Source organism: Otolemur garnettii, unplaced genomic scaffold, assembly GCF_000181295.1.
Source record: "Otolemur garnettii isolate 467f Iridium unplaced genomic scaffold, OtoGar3 scaffold00007, whole genome shotgun sequence".
NCBI lineage: Eukaryota > Metazoa > Chordata > Mammalia > Primates > Galagidae > Otolemur > Otolemur garnettii.
This window is the reverse complement of record NW_003852402.1, coordinates 9,606,964-9,621,233: the sequence shown is the minus strand read 5'-3', so window position 1 is coordinate 9,621,233 and position 14,270 is coordinate 9,606,964. Positions and strand designations below refer to the sequence as shown.

The 14,270-nt window shown below is 52.5% G+C and overlaps 1 protein-coding gene across 4 annotated transcripts in view; it reads right to left on the bottom strand.

Moving 5' to 3' along the window:
* The window catches only part of CSNK1E (casein kinase 1 epsilon), a 29,231-nt gene extending 18,567 nt beyond the window's left edge, over positions 1-10,664 (bottom strand). For all 4 annotated transcript variants that reach the window (XM_003783206.3, XM_012801216.2, XM_012801218.2 and 1 more), the window contains exons 1-2: positions 10,356-10,664; positions 6,281-6,368 (exon numbers count right to left, since the gene is read on the bottom strand). In XM_003783206.3, coding sequence (XP_003783254.1) covers positions 6,281-6,356 — 76 coding nt within the window. In that variant the 5' untranslated portion in view covers positions 6,357-6,368; positions 10,356-10,664. The remainder of the gene's footprint in view (positions 1-6,280; positions 6,369-10,355) is intronic.
* Between the last annotated feature and the right edge of the window lie 3,606 nt (positions 10,665-14,270).

Sequence of the window (14,270 nt, the reverse complement as noted above, 5' to 3'; positions counted from 1 at the left end):
TGGCTGGCGCCTTAGCCGGTTGAGCTATAGGCGCCAAGCCAGGACGACTATATTTTCATGACCCCAGAACACCGGTACCCTCTAATAGTCAGGCCTTATGTCTCCCTGATATCCTCCAGCTCCTATCAACTAGTCCTCTACTTTCCATCCTTACAGATTCATTGTTCTGGACATTTCATAGAAACAAACTCATAGAAAATGATCTTTTATGACCGGCTCCTTTTTTTTTTTTTTGCAGTTTTTGGCCAGGGCTGGGTTTGAACCCGCCACCTCTGACATATGGGGCTGGCGCCCTACTCCTTTGAGCCACAGGCACTGCCCTAACCAGCTTCTTTTACTTAAGAAAGTAATGTTTTTTTTTTGAGACAGAGTCTCACTATGTCACCCTCAGTAGAATGCCGTGGTGTCATAGCTCACAGCAAACTCAAACTCTTGGGTTTAAGTGATTCTCTTGCCTCAGCCTCCCAAGTAGCCGGGACTACAAGCACCCACCACAACACCCAGCTATTTTTTTTGTTGTATATTGTTGTTTAACAAGCCCAGGCCAGGCTCAAACCTGCCACCCTCAGTGTATGTGGCCAGCATCCTACCCACTAAGCTATGGGTACCGCCTGGATTTTGATTTCTGAATCACATAAAACAAAAAGAAAAACACAACAGTTGTGACTACATCTAGTGAGCAATGGGAAAGAAAGTTCTGTAAAGAGTTTTTGACATTTCAAGGGGGGAGCACAGGTTCCCAGGGTGCTATGAGGAGATGGCACAGGAGAGGCATAGGGTTTCCAGGGGTCCAATGGCCATCCTATGTCCCTGCCAGTACAAGGGGCAGGAGAGCACAATGGTTCAGGGGGTGGGCTGTGGAGCCCAGCTGCTGGAGCCCAAATCCTGAATCTACCACCCTCCTAACTGGGGACCTTGGACAAGTCATTTCACCCTTTTAAGCCTCATGTGCCTCATCTGTAAACTGATGACAGTATTTGATTCATTAGGCTGTTGTGAAGAGTGAACATGCTTAGGAGAGTACCTGGCACATGGAGTACTCTACACTGTCAGGTATGATGGGACACACCAGCCCTGGGGCCACAGGGTAGAGTCAGTGGAAGGAAGAGGGGGATAAGCAAGGCTTTGAGGGAAAGGAGAGCCTGCCTGGAGGGAAGCCTCAAGGGCCATGTGACAGACACAGAGACATCACAGCACATGCAAAGGCCCAGCAGGAGCGGGTGCAGCCAACTGAGTGGTCTGGTGACACATGAGCCACCAGGGCAGCTGAAAAAGACAGTGGACAAGGTGGGTAGGGAAGAGATCTAAAGGCTCAGGCGGCGTCTGTGGCTCAAAGGAGTAAGGTGCCGGGCCCATATGCCAGAGGTGGCGGGTTCAAACCCAGCCCCAGCCAAAAACTGGAAAAAAAAAAAAAGGAAGAGATCTAAAGGCTCTTAAATGGCCAGCTAAAATCCTGGCCTGAGAAAGAAGGGGCCAGGTTCAGGTATATGACCACAGGGCATCTCAGCACCACTGACATTTGGTGCTGAATAATGCCTTGTTGTGGGCCTGCCCTGTAAGATATTTAGCAACATCCCTTGGCCTCTATCCACTAGATGCCAGTGGGTATGCCCCTGCCCCAAGTTGTAACAACCAAAAGGTATTGAGATGTAGCCAAATGTCTCCTGAGAAACAAGACACCCTGCACCCTGCACTGAGATTCCTTGCTGTACTTCTATAGAAAGGGCTAGGAAACGACAGGGGAGAGGGAATTCTGGGGAGGATACAGCAGCTCTCTAGGCAAGAGCCAAGGGTAGCCCTGCCTGGTAGGGTGCAGAGGCCGAGTGACACTTTGGAGGCAGAGCCTGTAGCTCTTGGTGGTTTAGAGACATGTGCAGGACAGTGTAGGGGAATCTCCTTGAACTTCACCCCACCCTGAAAGTACTACTGTCAGTATTTCTATCTGACATATGGAAAAATGGAAGAAGCCAAAGCTCAAACAACCATATGCCACAAAACTTCCCAGGGACACGGACCCAAGCTATTATGAGAAGTAATGTGATGCCCATTGAGTGCTGAAAACCTTTTGCCACAGCTGCCACCAGACTCCTTTGGCTGCCCCCAAGTTCTAGCAGGATGCTGCCAAGCTTATCTCTGAGTTCCCTACTTCTCACAACTCAGAGCTGAGGCTCAGGGAGGTCAGACAGAGCTGGCTGGGGCAGAGCCAGTATTTAAAACTTAGTCCCCAGGCTAGGCACAGTGGCTCATGCCTATAATCCTAGCACTCTGCAAGGCCGAGGTGGGTGAATTGCCTGAGCTCCCAGGTTTGAGACCAGCCTGAGCCAGAGTTAGACCTCGTCTCTAAAAATAGCCAGGTGTTGGGGTGGGCACCTGTAGTCCCAGTTACTTGGGAGGCTGAGGCAAAAGAATTGCTTAAGCCCAAGAGTTTGAGGTTGCTGTGATGTCATGGCACTCTACCAAGACAACAAAGTAAGACTCTGTGTCAAAATGAACAAGCTAACAAACAACAAAAAAACAACTTAGTCCCCAAAGCCCCTGCTCCTTTCTCCATTCCAATTCCAGGTATGGCTTCCTGGCTGAGGTGGTATATGGGGGCCAAGAGAAGCTGAAAGGACCCCAAACACAAAGGCTTGGAAGCTAGAGGAACTATCCAATTTCAGGAACAGAACACAGCCTATTAGTTACAGTGGCCCTGTGGAAGGACTGGCAAGTCACCAAAACAAATTGGACACAGAAAAGGGCTTGAGGGTGGCACCTGTGGCTCCAGGGGTAGGGTGCTCGACCCATATACTGAGGGTGGCAGGTTCGAACCTGGCCCCAGCCAAACTGCAACAAAAAACTAGCCGGGCATTGTGGCGGGTACCTGTAGTCCCAGCTACTTGGGAGGCTGAGGCAAGAGAACTGCCTAAGCCCAGAAGTTGGAGGTTGCTGTGATCTGTGATGCCACAGCACTCTACGAAGGACGATAAAGTGAGACTCTGTCTCTTAAAAAAATAAATAAAAAATAAATTAAAAAAGAAAACAAAAAGCCTTGGATCTAGACAGCATTAATGGGGCTGGGACCTTGTGAATTCCAAGTGGCAAGAAGGGTGACCTGCCTGATATGAGAGCTCATTCCAGACATCCAGACAGACACATGGACACAATCAGGGACCTGGCTGGACTGAAGGACAAGGGATAAAAACCATGCGCCCCAAAAACAACAGCAGTGGCCATTTTAACCCCCACCTATCAGAGGCCTAGAGTGCTCCCTGTACTACCTCTTACCTTTGAAATACCTGCCAGGGCAGCACTGTTGCTCATGCCTTCAGAATTCTAGACAACTCTCCAGAAGACCAGTGAGTGGACCTTGTGCAGTCAAATTGAGGCCCTTAAAAAAGGAGGTTCCAGGGCTAGAAATGGTGGTTCACACCTTTAATCCTAGCACTCTGAGAGGCCAAGGCGGGTGGATTGCCTGAGCTCACAGGTTCGAGACCAGCCTGAGCCAGAGCCCACCTCTAAAAATAGCAGGGCATTGTAGTGGCGCCTATAGTCCCAGCTACTTGGGAGGCTGAGGCAAGAGAATCACTTGAGCCCAAGAGTTTGAGGTGCTGTGAGTTACGACTTCAGGGAACTCTACCAATAGTGATAAAGTAGACTCTGTCTCAAAGAAAAAAAAAAGGCAGTCCCACTCTTACCCATTTAGGACGCTGGGGTCAGAATGGGGTGAGAGGACCTGAAGAGGAGCTGGGAGGGCCCTGCAGCCACATCTAAAGTGTGCTGGCCCTCGGCTAATACTGGAAAGCAGGGCTTGGAGGCCATGTCCAGCCCCACCTGCAGAGGCCATCTGGAGTCAGGCCCTGGCCCAGCACTGGGGACAAGAATGTAGCCAGAGCTTTGAACAAATGGAGCCAGCGAGGCCAGCTGGGAAGACCCTACAATCACCACTATCCCCAAACCAGCAAATGAGGGACCTAGGAGGGGCTGGCAAGATACTATGTCAGGGCAGAGCCCCTCACCGAGGCCCCTGCACTTCATGAAGGCTGCAAGGCTGGATAGTTTAGAGAACTGACTTACTAGGCTCCCCTGACTCAGGCCCAGATGAGCCTGATCCTTTGAAAGCACCAACTCCTAACTAAGACCCAGGGCAGGGCCCTGCTGGACTGCATGAGCAGGGGCACCTCACTACTACTTATAATTCCATTTCAAAGATGTGGAAGTCAAAGCTGCCAGAGGTCATCATTTGCTCAAGGACCTGCAGCTGGAAAAAAGAAACGCCAGTACCTAAACCTAGATCACTCCTGAACCTAGTTTTAAAATGAACGAAATAACTACGCAGATAAACAGGAAGTTTTGTCCCCAGGGAGGTCCCACAAGAACCAATGACACACTGGCTTTGCTGAGTGACTTTGAGCTGGACAAACGCCCCCCATGTACCTCAACTTTCCTTCTGAAAAAAAGAGGGACCTGGACTGGGTGTTATCTAGGAGCAAGTGTGCGTCTATGCCAGGAGCACATTCTGGCCTGCAGCCAGGGGCTCCAGGCTTCAGTCCTGAGCCCAAGAGCCCTTTAAAACATAAAAAACAGAGTCTTTTATGTTCACCCCAATTTCTCATTTCAGATTACTGAGGCTCAAAGAGATAGTGACTCATTTCAGGCTATGCAGAGGAGGAGAAGGCTGGGGATCTATACCTGGACTAGCCTCTGGGTCCCAGCCCTTCTTTATCCCACCAGGAGTGAAGCTGCTGCATATGTCTGGCATGCAACAGTTTACCTGGCAGGTCTCCAGGGAACACCCACTGTGGGCAAACCCCACACGGGCGCAGGGGAGAAGAAAACATACCCAATGCCTGCCTCCCCAGGAGGAGCTCCCAGACAGAAAGAAAACCTCTAAATCTGCTCTACGGCACGCTATCTCCCTCCACTCTGGGCTCTAAGTGTTTATAGGGGAGGGCAACCTATCAAACACTTGGCAATGAACTGCACCTGTGGCCAGCACTTCACAGTTTACAAGAAGCTTTCCTGTCTGTTGTTTCATTTGAGTCTCCTAACAGCTCCTGGACAGTCAGTAGCATCATCCCAAACTTTACAGATGGGGACACTGAGGTAGAGCAGCTACACAAAGCTGCTCTAACATTCCCATGCCCCATCTGGCCTGTTTACCCTCTCACCCTTGCAGAGGGCTGTGGGCAGAGGCTGCTGTTGTCAGTTTTCCAGAGCAGCCTCAGGAGACCAGCTCCACCGTGCTGCACCTCAGTTTCCTGATGTGTGAAATGGGAAGACCTGGTACCTTCTGTAGGGGCTATGAGGAGAGACCTGGTTCAGAAAATGCCCTGTAGCTAAGTGCTCAGGGAATGTGCAATTCCCTTCTTGTCCCCTGAGAAGCAGATTTCATATTCCAAGGGGTCAGGAAGTCTGACCATGGGTAAGCGAAACTCCCAAGTTCTGAATTAAGAAATATGACATGCAGACTTGTCGGTTTTCTTTGCCTAGGACAAAAATCTGTTTTATTTTTGTTTTCTGAGGAGGGAAACTGAGGCATAGGTATAAATCTAGCCTACTTCTGAGGGCACAGGGACAGACTCTAGTCTGGGCAACAAAGTGCTCCAACCACTCCGGGCCCCCACTTTCCCATCCACGATCACCAACACTAAACACCGCTCTTTCAGACCATTGCAAAGGAAGGCTAAGGCTCATGGCTGTGTTCCTCAGCAGGCTAAGAAAGTGGCACTGAAAGACATGAGCCTCATTTATTCTAGCTTAGAAGACAACTGAGAAATCAGTGATTTGTTTAAAATGACAATATTAGGGCAAACTCGGAACTTTCAACAGGAAGCACATCCGGAGAGAAAGCTCTCTAAATGAGACTCTCCCACCCAAGGCTACTGGGGAGGGGGAATCTGCGTCATCCCAAAGCCTGCCTGGGCTGCATTCCAGGAGGCCAGACCACAAGGAAGGGGCCCAGCTGGGGTCAAGCGGTAGCCCAGGCCTCTTCTCTGTCTATTAGCATCCTCCTCCCAAGAGGCAGGAGACTGGGTGCTTTCCCACGCCCAGCTGGAGACCCAGGTCAATTGTGCTGGAAATCAATGCTAAAAATACCCTCCTCTGTCCACCCTGCAGTATGCCAGAGCCTTGTGCTGCCCTGGCCATCAGGGAAGCCCCCTGCCCTGCCTTGCCTGATCTGTTGCTTCCTGCCCTGTGTGGGACGGCCCCAAGGGCAAAATATGCCACTGGAGCCAAGTCTGGCTTCAGATTCCCAAATCCTGGGGTCTTTCCTTTTCCTGGAGCCAGGAGCACTTACCCAGGTAGATGTCTCCGAAGGACCCGCTCCCGATCTTTCGTCCCAGACGGTACTTATTCCCCACACGTAGCTCCATGATTTGCTCTTGCTGCAGAGGTAAGCAGAAACACCCAATTCAGAGAAATGTGAGCAGGAAAGGGGGTGACCCACCAAATGCCTGGCAAAGCCACATAGAACTTGAGAGGCCTGGGCAGCGCCTGTGGCTCAAGGAGTAGGGCGCCGGCCCCATATACCGAAGGTACTGGGTTAAAACCCAGCCCCAGACAAAAATAAATAAACAAACACATTAAAAAAAAAAAAAAGAACTTGAGAGGCCAACATTCTCTCTCTAGTGTCCAGGAAGAGATTTGGTCTCACTTTGCCAGAGGGCAACCAGGTGTCTTATGGTACACGCATGGCCTGCACTCCACCACCTGCGGAATGGGTGAGGCAGGTTTAGAACAGGTTTCTGGGTAGCCAGGCAAAAGGCAGAATTATTAACACCAGCCTGAGCAACATGACAAGACCCAATCTCTAAAAAAAAAAAAAAATAGAAAAACTAGCAGGGCGTGGTGGCTCATGCCTATAGTCCTAGCTACTTAGGACGCTGAGGCAAGAGGATCACTTGAGCCCAGAGTTTGAGGTTACTGTAAGCTATGATGATGCCACAGTACCTCTCTAGTCTGGGCAACAAAGTAAGACTGTCTTAAAAAAACAAAAAAACAAAAAAAACAAAGTGGAATAAAGAGGCATGGCCTGAGAGGCAACAGACCAGCAAGCATCATCATGGGAGACACACACAGAGATCCCTCCAACCGCAGCCACTCAAGGGGAGTGCTGGTCACAATGTGTCAAGACCCTGAAAGGAAAACCAAGGACAAAGGGAATGCTGCAGAGGGGAATGCAGAAGCTGACCACCCAGGGGTACCTCCATGGCAACCCTGACAGGCCCAACCTCCAGGATGGGAGGACAAGTTGAAGGGAAGGGTCCCAAAGGAGCTCCTAAGCCTCTTTTGCCCTCTGAAGTGACAGTGTCCCTCACTCCCACCCCCGGGCTCCCACAGCCTGGCCTGTCTTCCCAGGTACCGCCTCTGAGCAGAGAGGTCTGACCTCACCAGTCCCCAGTGTGCCCTGTGGGACAGCATCTCATCCCCACTCAGGGGAAAGGCAGGAAACAGCCATCTTCCAGTTGTCCCCCCCACCACACCAAGAACCTCACATGGGTCTCTTGCACATAGCTCTTTGGATCAACCATTTGGAGCTGGCTTCCTGCAAGACTAGAAGGGAGGATCTACTATGGGGGCCTTGCTCTGGTGCCCCAAGCCCAAGGGACATCAGGGTCCAGGGCCACCAGAGTGAAACTCCTCTGCTCTGGCTGGGACAAAGGTCTGGGTACACTGTGCTCTTGGCCAGCACAGGAGAAAACTCAAGAGGCCTGGAGGCAGTTTCAGCTATTGGAAGGGGGAGCCCTGAGACCTTGAGTGCTTACAGGAGGCCAGGATCTAAGACCATCAAGAGGGCGGCACATGTGGCTCAGTGGGTAGGGCACCAGCCCCATATATAGAGGGTGGTGGGTTCAAACCTGACCCCAGCCAAACTGCAACAAAAAATAGCTGGGAATTGTGGCAGGTGCCTGTAGTCCTAGCTACTCAGGAGGCTGAGGCAAGAAAATTGCCTAAGCCCAGGAGTTGGAGGTTGCTATAAGCTGTGATGCCACAGCAGTCTACTGAGGGTGATAAAGTGAGACTCTATCTCAAAACAAAAAGGGGTGGGGCCTGTGGCTCAGTGAGTAGGGCACCAGACCCATATACCGAGGGTGGCAGGTTCAAAACTGGCCCTGGCCAAACTGCAACAAAAAATAGCTGGGTGTTGTGGTGGGCACCTGTAGTCCCAGCTACTTGGAAAGCTCAGGCAAGAGAATCACCTAGCCCAGGAGTTGGAGGTTGCTGTGCCATGGCACTCTACCTAGGGTTACAAAGTAAGACTTTGTCTCTAAGAAAAAGAAAAAAAAAAAAAAAGACCATCAAGAGGGGATACCTTTCACAAACAGGGAGCACTGGCTCAGACAGGCCATACCACCTACCACCCCACAATCACCGAGGTCTTAGACAGACCTCCTGCCCCCACAAACAAGACCTATTTCATGCCTAGGCTGGGGGACAAAACAGGAAGACAGCAAAGCAGCTGTGCCCCTGTCCCATGCCAAGTGCTCTCCCCAACAGCTAGCCCAGCCTGCACAGAGATAGATTTATCCCATGGTGAACCAAGCTGGGCCTGAGCTCTCTGCCCAGCACAGGCCAGGAAACAGGCCAGCACCAAGTCCCAGGGAGTTCACTAGCCTTTCACCAATAACCACCATGAGAAAGAAGGAAGCCTCCACCGCATGCCAGCCAAACTCCAAGCTCTCAATCAAGGGCCTCTGCCCACTTGCTTGGCCTGTCCCAGCTGAGGTGCCACACTGCTAGCAGAACACACTCCACGTTTGCCGGAAACCCACACACCACACACCCCACGTACACACACATCCAGCTTCCTAAGTGTGTACACTCCAAAGGAAGAAAGAAAAGCAGGCCCACAGTGAGCCCCGCTGGGGGAGGGGCGTACTCGCAAACACCCCCAAAGTCTGTATTCTGGCAGTACCAATTCAGAGACCACACAGGGCAGCCGGGAAAGCTGCAGGTTAGGAAAGGAACATAAATACACCCGCATCCTATATTACATAAATACCCACGCCAGGTTATATAAATACCCATGCCCTCTGTCTGGGTGTCTTACATAAATATACTGCACATGACCCCCCAGTCTGTCCCCACTCAGTGGGCTGTCTGCAGAGAAGGGGAGAGGAGATGCAAACACCCAGCCCTGCAGGACCCCCACCACTGCTCTGTTAGTCTCTCCTGTACCCCCAGTCTCTCCTGTACATTCTAGGGGGCCAAAGCTCCTGGGAGAGCCTAAACTGTCCCAGCGCTACTCCCCAAAAAGCCTCCCAGAGGAGAGGAGAAAGGCTCCATTCAATAACGGGGGAGGCTTTCCAGTTCCGCTGCTGCCTCCCCCATGGTGGGGGCGGGGGAGGTTCGTGGGGAAAAAAAGGCTAATATGAAGGTTCAGGAGTTTCAGCAGGTTAAAAAAATTAGACAAACTACCAATCAGCACATGGGCAGTGTTTTTATTCCTTGAGCCCCCTTCCCCAGAGCCAGGGTCCTTGTCCCTGGACCATTAAAATAAAAACTGTAAGGGACATCCTAGACCCAAGGCAAAGGAGAACCAAAGACAGGCATTTATTTACTGGAAGCAACTTAAGACACTGTATCTGTTCTCTTTCCTCAAATCCTTCTCCTTGAAGGAGGTTATGCCAAGAAGAAAATACGCAAAAAAAGTATGGGGAAAGTTGGGGAGGGGGCTCACGCCCATCTGAGTTTGGGTATTAAGAGGAGCTTGGGAATCCTCTCTCTAATGAGAGCCAGGTACAGTTTGTCGTTCCACAGAGACTTGCAAAACATGAATTTCTCACAGAGAGATGGGAGAAGCCAATCTGATAAATAACCCCCATTCCTTTCTTTCTCTCCACAAAGGAAAACAAAATCGGTGGCCTGGTGACCACGCACCCCACCGTCTCAGGAGCCCCAAACACCCCATCCAACGCGGGAGCAGCCCTGATGACCTCGAGTCTGGGGCACCCGGGCCAAGAGACAAGGGGGCGCTGCTGATTGTCCAGCGGTGTAACCTACACAAGCCAAATCAACAGTATCGGATGCCCCGAGCACCCCCTTCTTCAGCGTCCCCAAAACACAGCCGGGTGGCCGCCTCGGCCGGCTGGGGCCTTGGAGGGACCAGCTAGGGGAGGCGGGGGGCGGGGGGGGGGCTCTCTCCCGCAAGCTTGCAAAATAATAGTCACCCTCCTCCTCGTCCCCAGCCGCGCCTTTGTCCTCGCCGGGCCGAGCGGGCGGCGCCCGGACTGCCCCCCCATACCCCGAGCGCGAACGCGCGTGTCCGCCTCTCCTCCCCTCCCTCTCCCAGCAAAAACAAAGAGGCGGAGGGAGCCCCGTTTCCCCCCGGTTTGTGCTCTTTCGCGGCCCCGCAGACCCCCAATATTTACCCCGCCAGGAAGGCGCCGGTGCCGGGCCGCTGCTCCGGGGGCTGCCGCGGGCGGGGGCGGCCCGCCGGGGCGGATGCCGGAGGATTCGCGGAGCCGCCCGGCGCGCCAGCCTCTCCCGGCCCAGCCGCCGCCGCTACCGCCGCGTTCCGCTTCGCTCGGCCCTGGCCGGGCTCAGGATCTGGGTTCTTGCCGCCGCCGCCGCCGCCGCCGCCTCTCTCCTCCTGGCCCTCCTGCCCACCCGCCCCCGCCTGCCGCCGGCTCGCGCGCTCCCGCTGGCGCGCTCCCGCCGGCTCCCATTGAGCCCCGGGCCCGCCCGCTGATGTCATCCCCGGCCCGCCGCCGCCGCCCCGAAGGATTTAAAGGGCCCGCGGCCCCCGCGCCCGGGGCTGCTGGAGGCCACAGCCAGTAAACACGCTTCCCCAACCCCAGTATGGGAACACAGTCTTACGGGCGGGCATGTGTGTGTGCGTGTGCAGCGCCCACAGACACGGACACCCTGCTGCAGTCCAGGTCACAGGTGGAAAAACGGTGGGGAGGAGCAGAGGGATGAGGAGGGTGCACAAAAAGCAGGGGATGGGAGAGAGGGTTATACACTGAAAGCCTCCTCTCCCCACTGCCCGGTTCTCCCTTCTGTCCAAGCAAAGCAGGGGCTCCTGCTAAGGCCTCTAGATGTTTGCGCGACTCCGCAAAAGCAGATGTTAGACAGCTCAGGGGCTCGCTCCGCCTCCTGGTTGTATGGGTGCTGCAGTGAATACAGGTCAGGTTGACTCTGGGGACAGTGAGGGAGGGACTTTGAGGCAAGGCTCAGAGAGGTAGCCTGCGCTCATACACTCTCCTCCCGTGGAAAAATTTAAGGTGAGGACCTTTTTCTCCCCGCATCCTGGCAGCTCAAACTGTGATACGCACAGAGAAGACTGTCAAATGCTAACTTCATTCTCACGGTTGAAGGAGGGGGCCCCACACACTTGACCAACACTCTCAAGGTTCCAGCGGTTCACGTTTACCCAAGTCACCTCCCAGTTCTGGGCGTGGGCTTCCTTAAACTACAAAAGGCAAGAAGGACCCTGCTCTCCCCAGGTCACAAGAGAATTAATGAAGGCTTCCTACCGGCTTCCACAGAGCAGCCAATGAAAGGTTCCAGGATTGGGTAATTAAAACAATGATATTTACACTGTGCCATGCAAAGCTCCCAATTATGACACACATTCACACACACAGCATTAACCATACCTCCCATCCCCCAGCCAGGATTTGTGTGTGACTGTGAACACAAAATGCCTAAGTGTACTACATCCCATTCCGGAACCACAGTTCCTGGGAAGAGTCACTTCCATTATAACCACATCTTCCGTAGAACCTAAGGGACTTAGTCACACACTGTCCAAACTGTCCAAAAGACCTGGTCCTTTCAAGCCAGGAAACTGTGGCCCAGAAAGGAAAGGAATTTACCCAGGACCACAGAGCCCAGCAGGACAGCTCTGTTCTCCATGGTCCCAGGAAGCTGGGTCTATCAACACCCCATTTGCAAGAGCAGCAGATTGAGGAGCTGTCTTCCCAGGAGAGGCCTGCAACAGTCAACTGGGGATCTGTTCTTAGTGCCACCTTCACTTGAGCAAGGGGTCCCACCAACCAGGTGGTGGGCTTTGCTTGGCCTGCTTGGTATTCTTTATAGTTATTTTGTTAATGAATTTCCACAGTTTAACACTGAGGGATTTCCTATTACAGATTCATATTCCCTGCTTCTGTTGAGGTGGTGGGAGATCTGGCCACCCTGGCCCTGACCACATGGAGATGGCCAGGGCCACCCATAGTCAGAGTCCAAGGGCCCCATTTTGTTTCCTCCTATCAGCTCAGGTAGAGTAGGCCTGGCGCAACTGAGCAGGTGGAGTCCATTCCTATGTTCTCTTGTCCTACACCCCATCCTTCCTGCTTCTCTCCTTCAGCACTTACTAGTACTTGGGAAAGGCAGTTATCTCATTTAATCCTCTGAAACAACAACAGATTAAATCTGAGGAGCCTCACAACACTTGCCTAAGGGTCAACCTCCAAGGAGGCTCCAAACTGGATCTGGCAGGAAGAACTGCTCAGCTCCTTCCAAACCCAGTCCCCAGTCAGATCCCAGGAGGGATAGTATTAACCACACCTCCCATCTCCTTCCCCCATCAGCATTAACCATACCTCCTATCCCCCCCTACCAGGATTTAAAATCAGGCTAGTTCCCGGGGGCTGTAAGGTCTTAAGAGCTTCCTTTCCCTCAAGGTCCGCTAAAGACCCTCCTTGTTTTTCTTTTGGAGGGATATGCCCCACACTCTGTCACCAGACAAGCTGGCCCCAGAAGATCAGTCAGGGCATCCTTGTATAGAGCTTTGCAGCTAAGCTCTAAGGAGAACAGCCATGACACAAAAACAAACCAAGGAGAGAGAGGAGACTGTTCCAAAGTGAAGAAAATCTTATCAGTCCCAGCAACCCCTGGCCAGCTTTTCTCTGACTGGGTTCTCAGAGATTCCCCCAGAGAATTCCAAACTTTAAAGCCCAGGGGTGTGGCCGGCTAAGTTTCCCTAGACACCATCCCTGCAACCCATCCGAAAATGCAATCAGCCAGGAACAATAGCTGAAGAGTGAACTTCAGCTCCTAGGGTCCCACCCTGGGTTTCAGTTGCTCTGCACTGAGTCAGGAGTAGTGGCTCTCACAGCATCTTCCCAAACTGACTTTTGTGCCTGTTTCCTATTTTCAGACCCTTCAAGATCACTTGGCACCCCTAGCACTGGGCTGGGGTCCTCAAGGATAGCCCTGGAACTGCCAGATAGTGAAGATGCAGCTACAGATAAAACCAGTGATGGGAGAAGATTTCAATAGTTCCTAAAAGAATCTAAGCCAGGGGTCCTCAAACTTTTTAAACAGGGGGCCAGTTCACTGTCCCTCAGATCAGTGGAGGGCCGGACTGCGGGCCCGGGATGAGTCAGCTGCTAAGCAAGACAGGCAGCAGTGACAAAAACACCCAGCAGGCCGGATAAATGTCCTTGGCGGGCCGCATGTGGCCCACGGGCCATAGTTTGAGGACCCCTGACTAAGCTTTGAATGCGGACACTCAGATTTATTAAACCTCAAGGGCAGTCCTGAAAAAAGTGCTCCACAATCTTTCCTTGACCTTCCTTAACTTCCCTTCTTGCTCACAGTCATCTGACCTCATTGGCCTCCTTCTGGAATGAGCAGCAGGCTCTGGCCTCAGGGCCATAGCCCTGGCTGTTCCTACTGCTTGGCACACTCTTCCCTCAGAGGGCCACTCTGCTCATCTCTTATCCCTCAGGTGCCCTTCTCTGTCTCTTGATTTAAAATTCAGACCCAGTGGTCTGAGTGCTAACAGTGGCTCCTAACCCTGGGAGGCTGAGGCAAGAGGATTTCTTGAGGCCAGGAGTTCAAGACCAGTCCAGGCAACACAGCAGGACCCCATCTCTAAAAAGAAAAATAGAAAAAAATAGCCAGGTGTTGAGGCGCTCACCTTTAGTCCCAGCTACTCTGAGAGGCTAAGGTGGGAAGATCACTGGAGCCCAAGAATTTGAGGTTGCAGTGAGCTATGGTGACAAGACCGTATTCTAGCTGCGCACAGTGGCTCATTCCTATAATCTCAGCACTTTAGGAGGCCAAAGGGGGTGGATTGCTTGAGCTTAGGAGTTCAAGACCAGCCTGAGCAAGATCTAGTCCTTATCTCTAAAACTAACCAGGCCTTGTGGAAGCACCTGTATCCCAGCTACTGGAGAGGCTAAGGCAAGAAGATCTCTTGAGCCAAAGAGTCTGAGGTTGCGGCTTGGTGCCCGTGGCTCAAGCAGCTAAGGCGCCAGCCACATACAACTAAGGTGGCGGGTTTGAATCCAGTGTGGGCCCGCCAAACAACAATGATGGCTGCAACCAAAAAA